This window comes from Mobula birostris, chromosome 3 (assembly GCF_030028105.1).
Source record: "Mobula birostris isolate sMobBir1 chromosome 3, sMobBir1.hap1, whole genome shotgun sequence".
NCBI classification, from domain to species: Eukaryota; Metazoa; Chordata; class Chondrichthyes; order Myliobatiformes; family Myliobatidae; genus Mobula; species Mobula birostris.
The window spans coordinates 167,389,092-167,412,376 of record NC_092372.1 but is presented as its reverse complement, the minus strand read 5'-3'; the positions used below and the strand labels follow the sequence as shown (position 1 = coordinate 167,412,376).

The window sequence follows — 23,285 nt, the reverse complement described above, 5'->3', positions numbered from 1 at the left end:
GATAAAATGGATCAGCTCATGATAAAATGGCGGAGCAGACTCGATGGGCCGAATGGCCTACTTCTGCTCCTTTGTCTTATGGTCTTATGGACACTACAGCACAGAAAACAGGCCATTCGGCCCTTCTAGTTTGTGCTGAAACATTATTTCACTAGTCCCATTGACCTGCATCCAGTCCATAGCCCTCCAGATCTCTCCCATCCATGTACCTATCCAATTTATTCTTAAAACTTAAGAGTGAGCCCGCATTTACCACGTCAGATGGCAGCTCGTTCCACACTCCCACCACTCTGAGTGAAGAAGTTCCCCCTAAACCTTTCCCCTTTCACCTAAAGCCACGTCCTCTCATATTTATCTCTCCTAATCTAAGTGGAAAGAGCCTATTCACATTTACTCTGTCTATTCCCCTCATAATTTTGTAAACCTGTATCAAACCTCCCCTCATTCTTCTACGCTGCAAGGAATAAAGTCCTAACCTGTTCAATCTTTCCCTGTAACTCAACGCTTGAAGACCCAGCAACATCCTAGTAAATCTTCTCTGCACTTTTCCAATCTTACTGATATCTATATACTACTAAAACTCTCATGCTGTGTCTGTCTGTTTGTGACCTCCAATTAACACAAACGGTGCATTACAGCGGCACTTTTTTTGGCTAAATCGAATTAAAATGTGCTAACTTACAGGATGCAGGCAAAGTTCAGGGTTATATATTTGTATAAAATTGCTCATTCACCAAAAATCAATAGGCTGGCTTTCACCCGAGACCCGATCAGCCATCATGGAAATCAGGATGCAACAGCCCAACGCATGTGCACGGCCAGCCTCAGCAGCGATACGTACCGGAGCAAAAGGGCAGGGCAGCTCTATTTCAAGGGGTCACATTCTGTTAATCACCATCAGCATGTGCAGGATTGGGACAGACCTAACTGCCACCCATCAATAAAAGATAATTAAATCTTATTGTAATGACGTACTCTGAGACACTCATAAAATCCTTTGGTGCAGTCAAAGGACAGCGGTGACTATATCACGTCCATTTAGGAGAGCGCCAACCACATCATCAAGAATAATCAGCATCCTTTGGTGTTAGTGCTTCGTATCTTCTATCCAGCATTAGGGTAAAAAAAAAAGGTCAGCCTACTTATGCTGCGTGGAAAGGGAAGGGGGACATTATGGTCAAGGGATGATGCCAAACATCATCGGGAAGTGGCAAGGAGAGGGAGAGAACAAGAATCGGATGAGGCCAGGGCTGCACAACTCCAGGATCAAAGAGTCAGGACAAAAAAAGATGAGAGAAGAAGAGACAGAGGAGGAGAGGCATGCACGTCTCCAGGATCAGAGACAAACAACAAACAGCAGAAGAGATGAAGGGACGGGGGATGAAAGGGCTGCACGTCTCCAGAATGACAACGAGAGGCACAAGGGTGGCAAAGCAATGCTCACAACACGCTGGAGGAACTCAGCAGGTCAGGCAGCATCCGTGGAAAAGATCAGTCAACATTTCGGGCCAGAACCCTTCATCAGGACTGAAGAGGGAGCAGGCAGAGGCCCTGTAAAGGAGGTGGGGTAGGGTGGGAAGGAGAAGGCTGGTAGGTGCCAGGTGAAAAACCTGTAAGGGGAAAGGTAAAAGGGTGGGGGAGGGGAAGCAAGGAGGGGACAGGCAGGAAAGGTGAAGAAAGAATAGGGGAAAACACAATGGGTAGTAGAAGGAGGTGGAACCATGAGGGAGGTAGTAGTCATAGTCATAATCATGCTTTATTAATCCCGGGGGAAATTGGTTTTTCAGGCAGATGGGGGAGGGGGCAGAGTGAAACAGGGATAGGGGAAGGGACGGGGAGGGAATTACCGGAAGTTGGAGAATTCAGTGTTCATGCCTAGGGGCTGGAGACTACCCAGATGGTATATGAGGTGTTGCTCCTCCAACCTGAGTTTAGCCTCATCCTGGCAGTAGAGGAGGCCATGTACGGACATATCTGAATGGGAATGTGAAGCGGAGTTGAAGTGGGTGGCAACCGGGAGATCCTGTCTGTTGTGACGGATGGAGCGGAGGTGCTCGACGAAGCGGTCCCCCAATCTGTGTCGGGTTTCACTGATGTAGAGGAGGCCGCACCGGATGCAGTAGATGACCCCGACAGACTCACAAGTGAAGTGTTGCCTCACCTGGAAGGACTGTTTGGGGCCCTGAATGGTGGCAAGAGAGGAGGTGTAGGGACAGGTGCAGCAGTTACGTTTACAGGGATAAGTGCCGGGTGGGAGATCAGTGGGGAGGGACGTGTGGACCAGGGAGTCGCAGAGGGAACGATCCCTGCGGAAGGCGCAGAGTGGTGGAGAGGGAAAGATGTGTTTAGTGGTGGGGTCCTGTTGAAGGTGGTGGAAGTTGCGGAGGATAATGTACTGGATCCGGAGGTTGGTGGGGTGGTAGGTGAGGACAAGGGGAACTCTGTCCCTGTTGTGGTGACAGGAGGATGGAGTGAGGGCTGAAGTGCAGGAAATGGAGTAGAAGTGGGTGAGGGCATCATTGATATCGGCAAAAGGGAAACCATGATCCTTAAAGAAAGAGGACATTTGAGATGTCCTGGATGGCAGATAAGCCAGAAATGATGCCATCAAAACTGTCCTTCGTTAAACAAGGAGGAGCTACATATGCTTTGCTACGCATCATTCTTCTTTAGTAAACTGAGGTTTACTATTTCAGTTTCCAAAGCAAAGCAATGCCAGTAGCATTCAGGAAAATTTAATGTTCGTTCTGGTCACATCAGACTGCACTACCCTCCTCTCAAAGGGTGCCCCAATGGGTCACCCCATTGTCTAGTTCTTCCTATAGTTAGGTGACCAGAACTGTACACAATACTCCAAATTTGGCCTCAACAATGTCTTAGACAACCTCCCCATAACATCTCAACTCCTGTACTCAATACTTTGATTTATGAATGCCAGGATGCCAAAAGCCGCCTTTACAACCCTGTCTATCTGTGACGCCACTTTCAGGCAATTATGTATCTGAACTCCCAGATCTCTTTGTTCCTCCACATTCTTCAGTGCCCTACCATTTACTGTGTATGTCCTACCTTGATTTGTCCTTCCAAAATGCAACACCTCACACTTGTCAAAGATTTTAGACCATTCTGGATTTGGAAAATATTAAATACTGAGTGCTTGAGGGGGTGGTCAAGACAGAAACCCTTATTGATTGCGCTGATGCCTCCACTTAGCGTTTTCATTCACTGTGTCCCCCCTCCATTTGAAATACTGTTTCAAGCTAGTTTTAATTATAGACCCAGTCAAAAAGGAGTAATTGAATTACATCATGTTTTGATATTTACATTAGAATTGTTCTCAGTGTACTCTACCTGATTAGGCTGGCTCTGATAGATGGTCAGAGTGCAGTGTTGTGTTATGAGGTTGCTCAAATTCAGTTACACATTTACAGAACCACATCTAATTACATGTACTAAATCTGCAAGTTAACCTTACACATACAAGCTAGAGTATAATCCTTCAGCCAATAGTCACAATTCTGCACAAAATAATTAGTGTTACACAGTTAAAATCAGAAGGCTTAAACAAAGCTTTTCTGTTCTCCTTGGAGCAACGGAGGATGAGAGGTGACCTGATAGAGGTGTACAAGGTAATGACCGGCATTGATCATGTGGATAGTCAGAGGCTTTTTCCCAGGGTTGAAATGGTTAGCTCGAGAGGGCATAGTTTTAAGGTGCTTGGAAGTAGGTACAGAGGAGATGTCAGGGGTAAGTTTTTTTACGTAGAGAGTGGTGAGTGCCTGGAATGGGCTGCCGGTGGAGGCGGAAATGATAGGGTCTTTTAAGAGACTCCTGGATGGATATATGGAGCTTAGAAAAATAGAGGGCTATGGGCAAGCCTAGGTAGTTCTAAGGTAAGGATATGTTCAGCACAATTTTGTGGGCAGAAGGGCCTGTATTGTGCTATAGGTTTTCTATATTTCTATGTTTTATTTAAATAATGTAGACTTAATGCATTTTTAAATGTTTTGTTTTACTATTTATGATCCAGCATCATGTTTTATTTCATATCTTCATACATTTTCATGTCTACTGCCTTTTAAATCTGTGAAGGACAATACTGTTTTTACCCCAATCCCATTCCAAACATTGAAGCAAATATTCTGCAAGTTTTCTGAAAGGTGGCAACAGCCTGAGGGCAACATTGTTTATTGGTTCTTCTCAAGCCTGCAGTGTCAATAATTTCTGCAGGCAGCTTTCATACCCTTTCATAGGTTGGAGTTGAATTATGCTAACCGGTATCCGTGAGCATCATGACATAGTTCAGTGAAGGTAATATTGTTAGCCCTTTGCTTCACAAAAAGGAACTTGTGATCTTCTTTATGCCTCGTATAGTTACTTGGATATAGTCCATTCTGATGCTGGATGAGATGTGTATAATTATACTAGTTTTAATCATACTTGTTTTGCAGTCAGGTTTGCTTAGTTCATTTGGTACAGATTACTTTTATGCAAAGTAAGGAAATTTGGATTCCTTTCTGTCCGTTAATGAACATCAAGTCTTGTAATTTTTCTCCATTTCAAGCCAGTTGCTTCAGGTAGAGCCTTTCAGTTTTCCCTTTCATAATCCTATTCCCACCCTTGGAATTTCTTATTCAGAGTGTTAGCCTGATTCTTTTTTTGATCTGTCTGCATGGAATAAGTATGGAACCCTCATGGTTTTATTGAAAAAGCAACCAAAGCCCCATGAGGACAAATTATGAAAGTGACACCCATTAAGATGGTAATTTGTGGGCTGACATTTGTAAATGGAAAAGCAATCAGATTTTTTTTACATTGCTCCTCTGCCAGATGTGCATTGTCTCCAGTGCAGTTCACGGTTAAGTATTATTGATAGTGAGGGGTGAGTCATTATTGCTTTTCAGATCTTGTCTACAGCGCAGGATCAAAACGAGGAAATGGCACAGGAAGCACAAAAGTTGGTAAAGTTTTGATATGATCATCTCGTGGCGCACATTTTACTTTTGTGCAAGTTTTGGGAATATCTAATTTTAGCAAAGTAGTACGCTTTACTTCTAGACCTAAAGGAAAACATGTTGTTTTTGATCATTTAAATGTCATTTCTGCCAAAAGTAATTTTTAAAATTCCTGCAAGGTGATAGTACCTTACATTACACTTTTTTTCAAGTGAAATCCAGGAGCTGATTGGATAATTCTTGTCATGCTGTAATGATTCTATCATGCTACTCAATATTTGTAAACAGAACCTTTATCTTTGAAAAACAATAGTCACTTTTATTGAAATAAAATACTAAAAAACAGATACCTTTTTTCGGCAGCAACCACAGTCTGGCACTGAAGCCAGTGTTTTGAAGGTTAATGTGTGTAGCTGAGGAAGACTTCAGTGTAAACTTGCTGAGTTTGCCAAGACTGTTGTCTTGGGAAACTTTGAATAAAATGTGTCTTCCCTGGGGACTGATGAACAGACACATCAGATTTGCGTTGTTTTTATAGACTTCAAGAAACATGCTTTGAGAACTGGCAGTACAGTTTAAATATCCTTATGCAACAGCTTTTGGAGACATTTAGTATTGACATGCTGATTTTCATCTAGTTGTGAATAATATGCATACTTCTTGCAACAATCAGAAGCACGTAACTGCAAAAAAAAGTGAAATGTGACTGAAATTACTTCTACTCTACTTCTTATTCTTGAAAATCTGCTTTCCATTATTAACACAACATTGTAAAATGAAGCACCGTAACTCTTTTTAAACTGAACAATCTTATCCACAGCCTTAAATGTATTCCTGTTAAATTGCCATGGTTATTAATGTTTTGAGTTTTAGATTTTAAAAGATTTTGGTTCTGAAATTCCTATCCCATATGTTGTGGAAGCTCCCAAAATATTTTCCATAATTCGCAGAAATTATTTTAAAAATTTTCCAAGTCTCATCTTCCCATATCTCAATTCTTAGTTAATGAATCAAGATGGAGGACAAGTACAATTTTTGAAAGTAAGATTAAAGCCAAATGACTAGATGCATTAAATATTTAAAAGAAGTCTGTCTTCCAGGGATAAGCTCCAGGTAAAACTGAAGTGCAGAGCTCCAAGGGTATCTCTCCTTGCCATTTTCCTGGCTAATGAACCAGAGCATTCGAAATCTGCTGAGGTTCAAATCTGTGGTGTTCAAGACCGGTGATCCAGAACCCTATAAGAAGTCCAGGTGTGATCCACAGAAAGCCATTATGAATGAGAGAGAGAAGGCAATTCTATTTGAAGTTGTACACAAATTCACCTGCTATGGCAGCGTGAAACCAAACAGCAAAAATGGCAGTGATGCTTTACTCAGTGCCCTTATCATGCTTCCGTTGAAAGGCAAAATAGCACTATGCCTATACAAATCTTCACAGCTTCTGGCAACCCTATAACCTCTGTCCCAGAGGTTGATTTCAGAACGTCCTTCAGGAAGATGAACCTTAACAAGACCTCAGGCCCTGATGATGTGCTCAAGGACATCTTCAATCACTCACTGCTGCATTTAGAAGTTCCCAGCTGCTTCAAGAGAGTATCAGTCATACTGGTGCCTACAAAGAGCAGAGTGAACTGCCTCAATGAATATTGCTCAGGAGCTACTACTGTAATGAAGTGTGTTGAGAGGTTAGTCAGAGCTAGAAATAGCTCACACCTGAGCAACGGTCTGGACCTGCAGCAATTTGCCTACTGCCACAACAGATCTACAGTGGACATAATCTCTCTGACTCTCTATCCTGCTTTGAAGTACCTAGGTAACAGCAAAACACTTTTCATGCTGTTGTTTATTGATTGCAGTTTGATGTTCAACACTCATCCCCCCGCTCTCAGTGCTAATCAACAAGCTTCAAAACCTTGGCCTCTGTACCTCCCTTTGCAACTGGATCCTCGACTTCCTTATTGGGAAACCACAATCAGTGTGGATCAATAATAACATCTCTTCCTCACTGGTAGTCAATGCAGGCGCACATCGAGAATACATGCTTAGCCCACTGTTCTGCTGTGTCTATACTCCAGTTGTTGCTAGGCAGAATTTCAGATGTGAAGAGGAGGCCTACAGGAATGAGATAGATTGTTTGGTTGAGTGGTGTCACAACCACAACTTCTCACTCAACGTAACAGCATGAAGAAATTGATTGTGGACTTCAAGAAGGAGTTGTTGGGAGATCAGAAACAACCCTTTAGTTAAGGGGTCACTGGTGGAAAGTCTCTTAAGTGCTCATCCAAATGTTACTTAAACGCTGCCAGTGTCTCTGCTTCAACTGCTCACTCCAGCAATGTATTCAACTACTCACTGCTCTTTAGGTGAAGGGTCCTCCTTGCATACAATCTAAATCACTTCCCCTTACTGTAAGCTTGTGTCCTTTTGATTCACTTACCTTTGATTTGGGGAAATTTTTCCTGCAGTCTGTATCTATCAATTTTATATACTTCAGTCTTTTGCCCTCTTGCCTTTATTCAGTCTCTCCTCATACATGAAATGCTCTGTCCTAGGGAAATGTTAATTATAAACATTTTTGATTGGGATGCCAGATTGTGATTATAATCAAGTATGATTATTGATGTACAATTATTTATGGAGATGATCTGATTTTGCAGCAGTCTGCCATTATAGTAGTTACATGATATTGATAAAAGATTACTTATGTGACTGGAAAGTTAAACCCTTTAAGGTATATAGTAATATTTAAAACAGGTTTAAAATGAAATACAAGTAATCTCTGGGTTGTATGTGAGTTACGTTCCTGAGAACTGTCTGTAAACATACTTTTCTGTAATCCTGTAAACAACAATTTCAATGATTGCCGATCAGCATGAGATTTATTTAGTCTTCCTCTCAATAGTTAATATGAAACTGAATTAGAATGCCACACACCCAGTGGCTAGTTTTGATTGCCTTAAGGTATTAATTGGTTTATTATATTGTTAGTATTTACACAGTTTGTTCTCTTTTTCACACTGGTTATCTTCCCTGTTGGTGAGATCTTTCATTGATTCTATTACGGTTATTGGATTTATAGAGTATGCCCACAAGAAAATGATTTTCTGGGCTGTATGTGGTGACATGTATACTTTGATAATACATATAGTTTGAACTTAGAACATTGATAAAGTATATTACAAGTGTCACTAGAAGAGATTGCCATGTCAGTTTCTAAAGCAAATCACTGAAGTGATCTCTTGCTCTGAACTGGCATCTGCATTCTCAAAGACAATGGTGTTGATTATTGTGGGGGGATGTGCATAATGTTTTTTTATTGAAAATTAGTTATCATTAAATTAACTGGCTGCAATCTCTATCTGTAATTGCTAAAGATGTTTGCATTTCTGTAACTAATCTTTTATCTTGGAAAAATTATTTTAAAAATTATGGGGGAATTTGGAAAGCTGTAGTCCCCCAAGTCAGATCCTGTCAGCAATATGCCACAGGGATCACTTCTAGGAATTTTGCTGTTTTGTTATACAGTTTAATGATTTAGTTCAAAGTCCAAAGTAAATTTATTATCTAAGTACATATATGTCCCCATGTAGAACCCTGAGATTTGTACTCAATAAATCTGTAATAGAATAATAACCATAAAAGAATATATGAAAGACTACACTGACTTGGGCATTCAACCAGTGTACAAAAGACAACAAACTGTGCAAATACAAAAAGAAAGAAATAATAATAATATGAAAAAAGATATATATAGAAAAAAGCGTTATCCTGCTTGGTTTAAGAGCCTGTTGATTGAGGAGTAATAACAGTCCCTGAACCAAGTGATGTGAACCCAAAGGCTTCTGTGCCTTCTCCTGATGGCAACAGTGGGAAGAGAGCATGTCCTGGGTCATCCATCATATCCCTGATGATGGCTGCTGCTTTCCTGTGACAACACTTTGTGTAGATGTGCTCAATGGTGGGGACGACCATGGTTGACTGGTTCATACCCACTACTTTTTGTAGGATTTTCTGTTCAAGGGCATTGGTGTTTTCATACCAGGCTTTGATGCAGCCACTGAATATAGTCGTCACCACACATCTATAGAAGTTTGTTAAAGTTTTAGATGTCAGGCTGAATCTATGCAAACTCCTAAGGAAGTAGAAGAGCTGCCAGGCATTCTTCTTAATTGCAATTACATGCCGGGCCCAGGACAGGTCCTCCGAATTAAGAACAAAGTTGTTGACCATCTCCAGCTCTGACCCTCCAATGAGGGCTGGTTCATGGGTGTCTGGTTTCCACTTTCTGAACTCAATAATCTGCTCCTTGGTCTTACTGACATTGAGTAAGAGGTTGTTGTTATGGCACCACTCAGCCAGATTTTCAGTCTCCCTTCTATATGCCGATTCGTCACCACCTTTAATTTGATCTACTCAGTGGTGTCATCAGCAAACTTGAATATGGCATTGGCGCTTTGCTTACTGACACGGTCATAAGTGTAAAGTGAGTAGAGCAGGGTGCTAAGTACACAGCCTTGTGGTGCATCTGTACTGATGGAGATTGTGGAGGAGATGTTGTTGGCAATCTGAACTGACTGGGTTCTACAAGTGAGGAAATAGAGGATCTATTTATAATATAAGGAGGTATTGAGGCCAAGGTCTTGAAGTCCCAAGACCTTTGGAGGTATGATTAGTAAGCTTGCAGATGGTGTGAAAATTTTTGATGGTAAGGAGGATACTCTTGGGCTGCAGATGATGCTGATATGCTGTTAAGTGGACAAAACAATAACAGGTAGAAGTAAGTCCTTTGGTGTGAGGTGATGTATTTTTACATTGCGCTTGGTCACTGCTGTCACAACTGTTCACATTTCCATTTGGTATCAACAGAAGTTTTAAAGATGGACATACTCCCAAAATTTGTAAAAATAATTGTGCTTTTAAATTACATTTTCTTTGGAGTAAGTTCATCACTGTTCTGAGTCCATTAAAAACTATTGCGATAAACTAAAGAAAGAAGTTAACAGGCTTGTGGCATCCAGATCTGAGAAGGAAGTTGATCTTGTTTATCTATGTGGAACCATTCCTGCTGGGACAAATAGCTGACATCATGTAAGTGATAAAGGCAGATGCATTAGAGACTTTTTATAGGCACATGAATATGAAGAAAATGGACATTATGCAGGCAAAGGGGATTAGTTTAGCTAGCCATTTGATTGCTAGTTTATTTGGTTCAGCAGAACATTGTAGACCGAAGGGCCTGTTCCTGTAGTGTTCTAAATTCTGCATCCCCCTTTAAATTTTTAGACAAAATATGGTGCCTTCATCCCTTAGTTGTACTAAATTCAAACGTTCTTTTTAGATTCATAGAGTTCATAGTACAGAAACATGCTTTTCAACCCAACTTGTCCATACCAACCAAGATGCCCATCTAAGCTAGTCCCATTTGCCTATGTTTGGTCTAAATATTATGTATACTGACATGAATCTTTCCTAACCATGTACCTGCCCAACTGTTTTCTTAAAATGTTGTTATTGTACCTGCTTCTACCACTTCCTCTGGCCGTCCATTCAGAGGCAGTTCACCATTTGTATGAAGTTATAAAAAGGGTCCTTTTTAAAACTTTCCCCTCTCATGTTAAACCTCTACCCTCTAGCTTTTTAATTTCATTTCCATGAGAAAAAGGAGTATCCTGTAATCTTGCTATTTATGGCTTAGGTTATGAGTGATGGGAGCATAATTGAAACTGAGATATTTCCCAACCTGAGACCATCAAGATGAAAATTACCAAGTGAATCAAATATAAAAATGCCAGCAGAGTGAGTATCTGGCAGTGAAAATAATGCAATCAATAAATATGTGCTTGCAAGCTATAGGATATTCTCTGTTTTTTGGATTATGTCAATGAAAGCTACTCTGAACCAGCTATCAAGAATTATGGATCTTGCTTGAAGAGTGCTGAAGTATAAAATGCTGAATATTTGCAGGAAATGAAACTTTGACCAGCTTTTTTTGCCGCAGCAGATATAGCTTTAAGAGTATACTGGGAGGTTTGTTCTGGCATTCACACAGTGGGATATGTTAACTGTTTCAAATTAAGCTTCTAGTTAGTCAGATTCCTTCATGATTGTGCTTCCATGCTGATACAAAAAAAGCTTATTTTTGGAACAAGAAAAAAACACAGTACTTAAATTGTGGGGTCCACCCTGCAGCAGTATTAGTCAGCAGCACTAATGAACTAGTTTTCCCATACAGCTTTGAATGAAACTGTTAACTTGTAGCCTTTCTGCAATAAAGCTGCTTCAGCGTCAGACTAATCATTATTCACAGCTCTGGCATGCACAGTTGAAGTTGCAAGGGCATACAGAAGGAAGTATGCTAGAAGAAACTACCAGAATTCTGCTACTGTTCCATTTAGCATTAGTGAACGTAGGACTGAAGTGTTGGTTACGCTATGGGTGTCCACTGACTACTTTTTAATACCATTGACATGAAGAAGCAAGAATTGATCTTTAAGGACAGAATTGATCAGTACTGGATTATAAACTTGAATTGACAGACTTATGGGCTAAGCTCGTCTTGAAGCACGTTGGAAAATAGACGGCAGTGGTATTTTTTTCTTCATTGTAATCGTGGTATTAAAGATTTACAGCTTTTTTTCATCCTGTGATCCAAAGAAAGCAGTTAAGTGCCTTTTGAAATCTATGTTTATAATTTTTTTCCCTACTTTTTATGCATTGAAGGACAGTAGCTTGCATATTTTCAGCTCATTGAATTTCCCTTTGGAGTTCCTGCAGTGCCAAGCTGCAGGATAAAACTGACTGCTCAGCATAGCTCCATTGCTGGCAGAGTTGTCATAATATTCCGTTTCTGGGTCGCGCTTGTACACACCATCTCTGACTTTCTTCTTTTTCTTTCTCTATCACTTGCATTCTTAAAATCTGCTTGCATTTGTGTGCTCCCTCGCTCTCTCCATCTTTTTCCTTCTCTCTGTTTCTCTTTCTCTCTCTCTCTGTCTCTCACACCAACATATATATACGTTTTCTTATTGCTTGTATAGGTGTGATATTGGCCTGCAGCAGCTTCTAGGCACTGCTTTAGCCAGCAAAATCAATAATAATTTGGGCCTGCAATTTGTGACAGGTACTGATTTTCTCTGTTTTTAAACTACATGATTTGCCTACTTTTGTATTTAAGGAATGATGTTATGTCACCCATAACAACAACAATACTACATTAAGAATACGCTCTCAAATAAGGAACTACTTCGGTAATTCCGGTACTTGTGTTGGCTTGTGGACTGTATTAACCCCGGAACTACTTCTGCAAACAGTATGTGAATGGGACTGCCATATAATCTCCAGCATAGAGAATTGCATTGAATAACAAAATAGAATCAGTGTGCTGTCTGCAAACAAAATTTATAATATCAGGGCGTAAACAGGATATCAGATGAGCCGTGTGTGCATAGTTGTTCTGGAGGAGGTGGACGATGATTTTCCCATTGTTGCTTCTAAAAAACTTCAGGAAAAGTACAAGGATGTGTCACTACCCATGTCAAAGTCATTTTCACTTGAAGATGAAAGGGTGAGAAAAATTTAGCTTGTTTTAACCTATCTGCATAATTCCTGCATCAATTTCAGTACAGTAGTATATGCATGTCCAAGTTTAATCTGATATCTTGATGCACTTTCTAAGGAAATATTCAAAAGTATAAACATTTATATCTTTAAAAGTTTGGATTGAAGGTAATAAGCTGGATCTATTTCTAATTGATAGTTTGTGCATACTTTAGAAAAACTTTGCATTGTATATTACATATCATTACCATTTCTATTCAACAGCCATGTTATTCATGTATGTCCTCTATTTCTAATCACTTAATGGTGTCACAGGCAGATGATTAGTTATTTTTGTACGTGTACAATTTTTAAAAGTTTTTTTCAATATTGCAGCCACCACTGGTTCAAGCTATTTTCAATGGAGACCCAGATGAAGTTCGCAGCTTAATTTTCAAAAAAGAGGATGTCAATGTGCAGGTAAGAGATGATCAGCTTCAAGTATACAAGGTATACAAGATATTAAGAGGAATTGAGACTACCAGACAGGTATATGGAGGAATTTAAGGTGGGGGAGGGGTTATATGTGGGCCGAAGGGCCTGTACTGTGCTGTACTATTCTATTTTCTATGTTTTAAGTACTGTTTTGGTGATATATATTATATATAAAACATACATAGACACACAATTCCGGTTAATTGGCCATAGGTTAAACAGGGCACTTGCTTATTTGGGACAACTCTTTTTTTAAAAAAAAACGAATTGAGAAAATAACCAGCATTCCTTCCATTTATTTGGGACGCTATGCCACTTAATAGGGACAAGGGAATTGCCAAACATTTTGACTAGCATCAGTGTCATGCACTTGTGTGGCTGTTAGACACTACACCATGCTTAGAGTGAACAGTTTTTAAATAGATAGATACTTTATATTGATCACAAAGGAAGTTAGTGTCATAGTAGCCCTATAAGTGCACAGATATACAAATGTTAGAAGAGAAGTAAGATAGAATAAAAATAAGTTGCCTTGTAAATCTTGTACATCTTATTTTTAAGTCAAAGATTACAAGATCTCTTCCCCGGCTACAGGTTGACTCATTATAGAGCCTGATGGCCAAGGGTAAGGATGACCTCATATAGCACTCTCTGGAGCAACGCAGTTGTCTTTGTCTTAAATAGTATTTGTTGTGTGTTTGTACTTAAAAAAAAGTTGGTGAGAAATAGCAGAAAGACAATTCAAAACTGTTTTGCTCACTGTGATTTGAGTGAGAAATGCCAGAAAAGGCCCTGAGTGAAAATGAAACGATTTCACTACTTCAACAAGTTAGGAGCTACAAAGAATTTGAAGGTATCAGCAATCATCTTGAATGTTACGATGAAAATGAATATTTGGAGGATGCAGTCAAGAAAGCATTGTATGAAGGCTGTCCATTGTCTGCACTAGGTGTCTGCAGTGATTTAGTTCACTTACTGTCAATCAGAAGAACATGGCATTGTACAATTTTTGAATTCCTCCATCAATAACTATTCGGAACTAATACACAGTTTTATAGTACTGTAGTGTTCTTATTTCTTCTGTATTTAATATAAGTACATAATTTGTTGCTCAGTAAAATGGTAGTTTGTCTATTTTATACTTTATACCTTTTTAACTATTTCTATCAAACCTCAGCTATTTAGTGTGGCTGCTTAATTAGGCCAGAATGTAACTGGAATCCACTGCATATTGAAATTCTCACTTTCTCCATTATTTCAGTATATGCAGTTGGCCTAATCCTTAAGGTTGTTTACTGATTGTTGTTGATTCCTTAGGCAATTTGTGATCTTGATCAAATGTGGTGAGGCACGTTATCTTCCTCCCTCAGTTCTGCCTGTCTCTTGCCAGATAAAGGAAATGTGGATGTTGGTTACATAAGGTTGCTCTTGAGGACCTTGGTATTGCTTGATAAAGGATTCCTGAACTCCTAATTATTAAGGTTTACTACAATAAGCCCAGTAAATGAAAACACGGTCATGATGTCTTAAATTACCTATTTAGTGCCATTAGAATTCTGATTTTTATCATGGAAGGCCATAGCATTAGGAGATTTTATGTCATATTGTGTATTGTGTTATATTTTGAAAAATGCATTGAGAAATTCAAAATAAATCAACTGAGGGCCATTTGAGAACCAAACTCGTCTTGTTCAATCTGTTGCTGAACTTTGTGCTGAGACTAGTTGCTTGATTTTTGTCAGGCTCCTGTGATTTGACTTGGAGTGTGTGTGAAGGAACATTTTTTTATATGAATGTTTACTAAAAATAGATGTTTATTGCATCGATTGCATCTATTTGCTCAGCCATGAGGATGATTATAGACAGTAGATAATAGGTGCAGGAGTGGGCCATTCAGCCCTTTGAGCCAGCACCACCATTCATTGTGATCATGGCTGATCATCCACAATCAGTACCCTTTTCCTGTCTTCTCCCCATATCCTTTCACTCCGCTATCTTTAAGAGCTCTATCTAACTCTTTTTCGAAAGAATCCAGAGAATTGGCCTCCACTGTCTTCTGAGGCAGAGCATTCCACAGAACCACGACTCTCTGTGTGAAGAAGTTTTTCCTCAACTCTATTCTAAATTGTCTACCCCTTATTCTTAAATTATGACTCAGAATTGTTCTGTGTGCTTGGTTGTAACTAATATTTTGTGTTCTGGCAATAGTATCTTTTATTACAAGTAGTGGGACATTATATTTAAAATCCATACTGTTTTTAGTGTATTTGTGCTGTAAACAATTCTTCCAGTTCTTTGTTTTCATGTGTAGATCAGCATAAAGCAAAATGGTATGGAAAAGTTGGTGAGACAAAAAACCCTCTTAAATCCTTATGATCCATATCCCAGAGTTTGGAAAGGGGTTGCTGTTAGAGATGGTGAACCCTGGAAAATTCTATAGATTTGGAATTGTCCCTGTAGAATAACATAGCAAATGTGAGCCCACACTTTAAGAAAGGAAGGAGAGAAAAACAGAGAGCTACAACTTTAAAACAGTTAAGGCCGCTTTTGACATTTTAGGTTGAAGATTCTTTAGGAGATCTATTCAATGTTCAAAAAGTTCACAGTAAAATTATTATTAAAGTACATGTATGTTAACAAATACTACCTTGAGATTCATTTTCTTGCAGGCATTTACAGGAACAAGAATACAACATAATTTATGAAAAACTATACGTAAACAGATAAAAACTGACAATGTGCAAAAGAAGACAAACTGTAGAAGTAAAATATAATATTGAGAACATGAATTTTAGAATCCTTGAAAGTGAGTCTATAGGTTGTAGAATCAGTTAAGAGTTGTGGTGAGTGAAATTTTCCATGCTGCTTCAGAAGCCTGATAGTTGCAGAGTAATAACTGTTCCTGAATCTGGTAGTGTGGGATCAAAGATTTCTGTGCCTCCTGTCCGATGGTAGTAGCAAGAAGAGAGTGTGACTTGGATGGTGGGAGTCTTTGTTGAATACTGCTTTCTTGTGACAGCACACCATGCAAATATACTAATGGTGGGGAGGGCTTTGCATATGATGCAGTGTGCTGTATTCTCAATTTTGTGTAGTTTCTAGACTTTGGTGTTTCTATGCCAAGTTGTGATGTAACCAGTTAAAATACTCTCCACTGAGCACCTATAGAAGTTTGTCAAGGTTTTTGGTGATATGCCGAATCTCTGTAAACTTAATCAGTAAAGGTTCTGTCATGTCTTCTTTCTGATAACTTCCAATATCATAACAATGGAACTTAAAGCTATTGACCTTCTCAATCTCTGATCTTGTAAAGAGGTCTACCTCATGGACCTCCAGCTGTGGAGGAAGTGTTGCTAATCCATGCTAACTGAGGTCTGCAAGTGAAGAAATCGAGGGTCCAGTTGCACAGGGAAGTACCAAAGCCCAGGTCTTGGAGCTTAATAATGAGGTTTGAGGGGATGATGGTGTTAAATGCTCAGGTGTTGTCAATGAAGAGCATCCTGACGTATGTTTCTTCATCGTCCAGGTGTTCCAGAGCTGAGTGAAGGGCCAATGCAATGGCATATGCTGTTGACCTATTAGCGTCGTGTCATTAGTTGAAAAAATGCTGGAATCTATAAGAAATGATCTCGTAACAAAATACAAGGGTTGGGCAGAATCAACACAGATTTCTGAAAGCAATATTATTTTTGATTAATCTATTAAAATTCTTTGAAGATTTTTTGATGATTGGAAGAAAGTGGATATGGTGTATTTGGATTTTTTAGATGGCTATTGATGGATGTTGGGCAACAAGATTAGATCATGTTAGGGATTATATGCTGGCATGAATTGAGAATTGGTAATGGACAGAAAGCAAAAATGGAAATAAATGGATTTCTGAGGTTGCCAGGCTGTGACTGATGGGACACCATACGGTTTAGTGCTTGGGCCGCAGCTATCCATGATCTATACTAATAAGTGAGATGAAGACTATACATCATATTTCTGAGTTTGATGTTGATGAACAACTGAATGGGATTATGCATGAGAAGGGGGACATAAAGAGTCTTCAAAAGGATATAGATAAAGCTGAGTGAGTGGGGGAAGCACAGCAGAGAAAATATTATGAAGGAAAGGAGGGAAATATAAATGAAAACAAGAATTTATCCAGCTTTGTGTCCTTTTGATATTGGTACTATTAATGTGCAAAGTTATCTAGTTATCCTTGTCCTCAAATTACTGGAAGTAGGTGCTGCAGGTGATTAGAAAGGAAGTTAAGATTTGTGTACAGCAATAAAATGTATCTTGTACAAAGAACGGTGGTGTGAACCTGAAGTATCGTGTACAGTATAGGTTTCTTTACTTTAACGAAGGATATACTTGCCAGAGAAAAGAGTATAGTGAGGATCTAATAGACTGCCTTACAAAGATGCAAGTTTTTTGGTACGAGCATTTGCTACTTGGAAGTGTTCCAAGGTGTTATTATATGAGGTCCTAAATGTGGCTTTTAATCTTTTGTTAATCCCATGTATCTGTTGTTAGCATGTTACTCCCAGCTCCGTAATGAAACCTGCCTTATCTCATTTGTGGTTGTAGCCTTCTCCCTAGCTATTGTTACTTTGATTTTGGGTAACTCTCTTATCTCTGAGTGTTTATGCCATGGTTTGAAGTTGCTACAGAGACAAAGCATAAATTTCTTAACTGACATATAAGTAAGAAAGAGGCAACTAAGGTGAATGTGGGGCCTTTAGAGATCAATGCTGGTGATTTAACTATGGCAAACAAAGAAATTGCAGATATGTCAGAAACATTTTACATCAGTCTTTACTGTGGAAGGCATTGTTAATATCATTAGATATCAGATTGGGTAATTAAAAAGAGCATGGTAAAATTTAACAATCTAAATTACAAGGAGTAAATAAGGGAAATTCAAAGCTGAAGGAAACAGTCGACAGTACAATAGATTGCATGCTAGGTTTTATGAAGGAAGTGGCTGCAGTTAAAAATTTCATAACTCACTATACTCTGGGGTGGTACAGGCAGTGAGATTCCTTTTTGAAAGAAAGATGCAGGGAACTAGCAGTCTGTTTGGTTTAACAGCTATTATTGACAGGATGCTAGAGTCATTAATCATTTAGGAAAGATAATCATTTATTCGCATTCCTCATCACACATGTGCAGCTTCTCCATGGAGAGAGTTAGCATTATCAATTTTCAGGGAGTGCACATTAACGGACGATCTCACCTGGTCCCTCAACACCATCTCTTCAGTCAAGAGAGCACAGCAGTGTCTCCACTTTCTGAGGAAATTGAGGTGAGCAAACAACCTCCCCCCCCCCCCCCCCCCACCACCTCATTTAACTAATTTTTATAGGAGCACCATCAACCATGTCCTGATCAACTGCATTACCATCTGGTACAGGAATTGTAAGACATTTGACCACAAGACCTTCCAAAGGTTTGTGAGGACTGGAGACTGTTGAGATTGTCAGGGTCTCTCTTCCACCTGTTAGACATATTTATCAGGAGCGCTGTACACGCAGGGCCTTTAGCATTGTCAATGATCCCTCCCATCCGTACAACAATCTCTTTGACATCCTATCAACAGGCAGATGGTACCATAGCATTAGGACAAGATGTTAGGATGGGAAACAGTTTCTTCCCCCAGGCTGTAAGACTATCGAACTTCCTGTCACCAACCAGGTTTCATTACATGTGCCAGTAGCATTATACCGTTTATTTGCATCATGTATGTATCTTTATTTGTTAATTTATTTGTGGTAATATTACTTTATGTGTGTGAATTATATGTACTGTGTTGTGCACTGAGGTCTAGATGAACGTTGTTTTCTTTGGTGGTATACATGTGTACAGTTGAATAACAATAAACTGAACTTGGATAGGATTAAATTTAGTAAACATGGTTTACGGAAAGTTAAATCATATATGACAATTTGCTAGAGTTCAAGTTTAATTGTCATTTGACCATACACATGAATACAGCCAAATGAAACAGTATTTCCTCCGGGGCCAACATTCAAAACACAGTCTCTCATGCCACATATAGCACATATAATTACGATAACAGAAAAACATAGTTACAAAAAAAATGTAGCCCATATCCCTGAGTGTCATGGCCTGTAGATTGATGGTGCATGGATGTTGTTCTGGAGCCACGTTTCTACAAGAATAAGCTTGTTGCAGTTCCTCATCTCATGCAAGTACAGCCACAGAATTCTTTGTGGATGTAATAGAGGGTTGAAAGAGGAAAATCTGGAGATGTGTTGTGTCTAGATTTCTAAAAGGTACTTGACAACGTGCCATATATGAAGCTGTATAAATTAAAAACCCATATTACTGGTGAAATTGTATTAGCATGGATTGAAAACTATCACATAGAAAACTACTAGATTAAATGAGTCCTTTTCAGACTGGAAGGAAGCAACTGATGGAGTACCAAATGGATTAGTTCTTGGCTGCAACTGTCCACTATTTACATTAATGACCTGGAGGAAGGAAAGACGTAAAATTTCCAAGTTTGATGGTATGAAAATAGGTGGAAGGCATGTAGTGTTAAGGATACTGTGATTCCGCTTTGGGATACAGGTGTCCCCTGCTTTTCGAACGTTCGCTTTACGAAACCTCACTGTTACGAAAGACCTACATTAGTACCCTGTTTTCACTAACAGGAGGTGTTTTCACTGTTACGAAAAAATCAGCGCGCGGTAAAAAATTAGTGCGTGAAAAATTCAGCGCGCGCCCCGAGCAGCCGCTCTCCCCCGGATTCGGAACAGCATTGCTTTAGCACGTTGCATTGAGCAGCCATTAGCAAGATGAGTTCTAAGGTATCGGAAAAGCCTGAAAGAGCTCGTGAGGGTGTTACACTTAGCGTAAAACTAGACATAATTAAGCATTTCAATCGTGGTGAACGAAGTTAAGACAAAGTGAGTTTGGCTTGTGGAAGCTGACGAAGATGATATTGAAGAGGTTTTGGCATCCCATGACCAAGAACTGATAGATGAAGAGCTGATGCAATTGGAAGAAAAAGGATAACAATCAAAACCAAATGCAGTAGCGAAAGTGAAGCAACTGCGTGAGATTTTCACTGCAATGACAAAGTATGACTTTAATTTTGAAAGGGTACGTAGGTTTAGGGGATATTTGCAAGATGGTTTGAGTGCTTACAAAGAACTGTATGATAGAAAAATGCACGAGGCTCAGCAGTCAAGCAAGCCTTCCACAGCAGACGACGAACCTCGACCTTTGACATCGAGACGGGCAGTCATAGGAGAAGATGAGCTGCCTGCCCTGATCGACGATGAGATGACACCCCCGTGTCCCACCACCCCAACCCCCGGGCCCCGGACAGATACTGTACCGATTCGCGGAGAATGCAGCGGTAGCCGGGAGGCACACAGCACATCTTTAAGAAAAAAGCCGAAATAAACATGCTAATTACTTAGGTGCCGCCTAGCCATAATTGTTGGCCCAGATCAGAGGCGATGCAATCGACAATCACCTCTGATCTGCGCCGACATTTACGTGAGTCCTGACGAAGGGTCTCGGCCTGAAACGTCAACTGCACCTCTTCCTACAGATGCTGCTTGGCCTGCTGCGTTCACCAGCAACTTTGATGTGTGTTGCTTGAATTTCCAGCATCTGCCGAATTCCTGTTGTTTGCGTTTAAATTTATCATATCGTTCCTGCTTTTACTATATGTTACTGCTATTTTAGGTTTTATGTGTTACTTGGCATGACTTGGTAGGTTATTTATGGGTCTGCGAACGCTCACAAAATTCTCCCATATAAATAAATGGTAATTACTTCTTTGCTTTATGACATTCCGGCTTACGAACCGTTTCATAGGAACGCTCTATCTTCGGATGGCGGGGGAAACCTGTATAGATGGTTTGAGTGAGTGGTTAAGTGACTCGCAAATGAGTTTAATATGGGAAATGCAGGGTCATGCACTACAGTATGAGAAATCAGAAGACATATTATTGTTTAAGTAGTGAGAAACTGCAACTGAAGTACAGGTGAACCTAGGTGGTCTTTTATGTTTCACAAAAAACTAGCGGGCAGGTCCAGCAGATAGTGAGAAGACAAACATTGATTTGCTCTTCACTGCAAAGGAATTGGAGTTTAAAATAGCAAGATTTTGTGGAATTGTGCAAAGTGTAGATAAATCCTCACGTGAAATGCCTTGATTTTGGTCTGCTTACCTAATAGAACACACAACAACATTGGAAGCAGTACAGAGACAATTCCTGAGATGAGAGGGTTGTTCTGCCATCAGAGACCAAGTAGTTTGGGTTTGTATTCCTAGCAATGTAGAAGAATGACAGGTGACCTTATTGAAATATAAGATACTAATGGGGCTTGACAGGGTAAATGTTGGATTGTTTTCACCAGTGGGAGAGTCTCAAGCGAAGGGGTATAACAACAAGATAAGAGACGGTCATTTAAAACTTAAGTACACTGTATATAGTAATCTGTTCTTGCAGAGGGTAATGAATCTCTGGAATTCTTTGCCCTGGTAGTGGAAGCTTGATCATTAAAAGTACTTAAATGGAGGTGGATAAATATTTGATAGATAAGGGAAGGGTATGGGAAAAATGGCACAGAAGAGAAGTTGAGGACAACATAGATCAACTATGATCATATTAAATGGTGGGACAGACTTGAATGGCCTGGTAGCCTACTTTTGCTATTTCCTTGTATTCTAGTGGTATAAAGTCATGAACTGCGGAAATTATGTCATCTTGTGCTTGGGACATTAAATCATTACATTCTGAGATTGATTCAAAAGACAGATACAATTGATTGTAGATGCTGGAATTTGGTGGCAAGGGAATGGCTGATGTATCAGGTTGAGACCTAATAGAGGGAAGATAGCCATTTTCTCAATTTGAGAAGTAGAGAGATGGAAATTGGTAGGTAATAGGTGGAACCAGATGAAGGAGGAGGGGAAGAAGCTTGGTAGAGGTAGTTCACATGGAGGAGGAAGATGGGTCGAGATTATAATGGGGCAGTGGAGAAGGGTTGAAAAGGTAAACTGGGTGGACTGGTGGGAGTGGGAAAGGAACATGGGGTGTGGGTTATCTGAAGTTGGAAAATTTAATATTCATATCATTGGGATAGAGAAATATGAAGGGTGTTTGCATTTGGCCTCATATTGGCAGTGGAGACAGGTTGGTGTAGGAATGGGAAAGGAAGTTGAAGTTTTGTACAACTTTTTTGAAATGACCAAAGTTTCCATTCCCACATTGACCTGTGTGTACTCAGCCCTCTCCACTGCTATGGTGAGGCCAAATCCAAACTAGAAAATCTGAGCTTCATATTCCACTTAGGTTGCCTTCAACCCAGTGTTATGAACAGACTTTGACCTCATCTATCAATACATCCTGAGTTCGAAGTAAAAACTGGCGCTTCCTCGCAAAGTCCCAGCTGACATCCAGGGTTATTTACTGAACAAGAGATGCTACATTCTGTATTGTATAGTCCTTTACAATGCAGACAAAATATCAATTTTATTTAAATTGTTCTTTAATATTTCCAGCATGTTTTGTGATCTCAAGTATTCAGATTATCTTTTTTTTATGAAATGAAAGCTGCTATAGCTGATAACCAGATCAAATAATTTGCAAGTTTGTCCTATTTTTTTGCTCATTTCAATCTGAAGAGACCACTTTAACTGTACAGTTTCTAAAACTGTTTGCCAGTAAGGGAGACATTCCTTTCAAACAGCAATGCCCATTGGATTTCCCACACATATTATGACTCTGAGTCATGCTGAAAGTTCATGCTTGCATTAATTTGCATTCATGTGCTGATTTTCACCGTTTTACTTACCGCACACATTTTTACATTTTGATATTTCCTGTTATTACAGACATGTTCAACAGATGCCATTGTGTTTGTGAATTACAAAATCTCTTTGCAATATTTTTTGTAATTTACATCGAAAAAGGAGGAGACCATTTCATCTTTCAATATATTCTGATCGCCAATTCTGAGGGCTCCTTTGTGACCTAATATCTGCCCTTTTGCCATATTTCCCCATATTTACTAAGACTTGAGTAAATAAAAACAAATACTGGATTGAAAACTAGCATCAGTTTTTGTTTGGTGTAGATTTCCTTATTTCAATCCTGGACCACACCTTAGAACTTTCTAAATTACAAGAAAGCAATCCTAGTTTCTATTATTTCTCCTTGTGACAATCATGATCTAATGGAGAGATTTTATAAAGTATATGAATTACTGAATTTGACAACTGATAAGAAATGAAAGAAGAAATATTAACCAACATAGAAT

At 39.4% G+C, this 23,285-nt stretch overlaps 1 protein-coding gene across 2 annotated transcripts in view; it reads left to right on the top strand.

Moving 5' to 3' along the window:
- ankrd28b (ankyrin repeat domain 28b) overlaps positions 1 to 23,285 on the top strand; it is a 244,085-nt gene that overhangs the window by 59,210 nt on the left and 161,590 nt on the right. Inside the window, exons 1-3 of one of the 2 annotated variants that reach the window (XM_072253639.1) lie at positions 11,295 to 11,615; positions 12,130 to 12,519; positions 12,888 to 12,971. In XM_072253639.1, the coding sequence (XP_072109740.1) occupies positions 12,385 to 12,519; positions 12,888 to 12,971 (219 nt within the window). In that variant the 5' untranslated portion in view covers positions 11,295 to 11,615; positions 12,130 to 12,384. Of the gene's footprint in view, positions 1 to 11,294; positions 11,616 to 12,129; positions 12,520 to 12,887; positions 12,972 to 23,285 lie in introns of those variants that run through there. The other variant, XM_072253640.1, reaches the window with a different exon arrangement.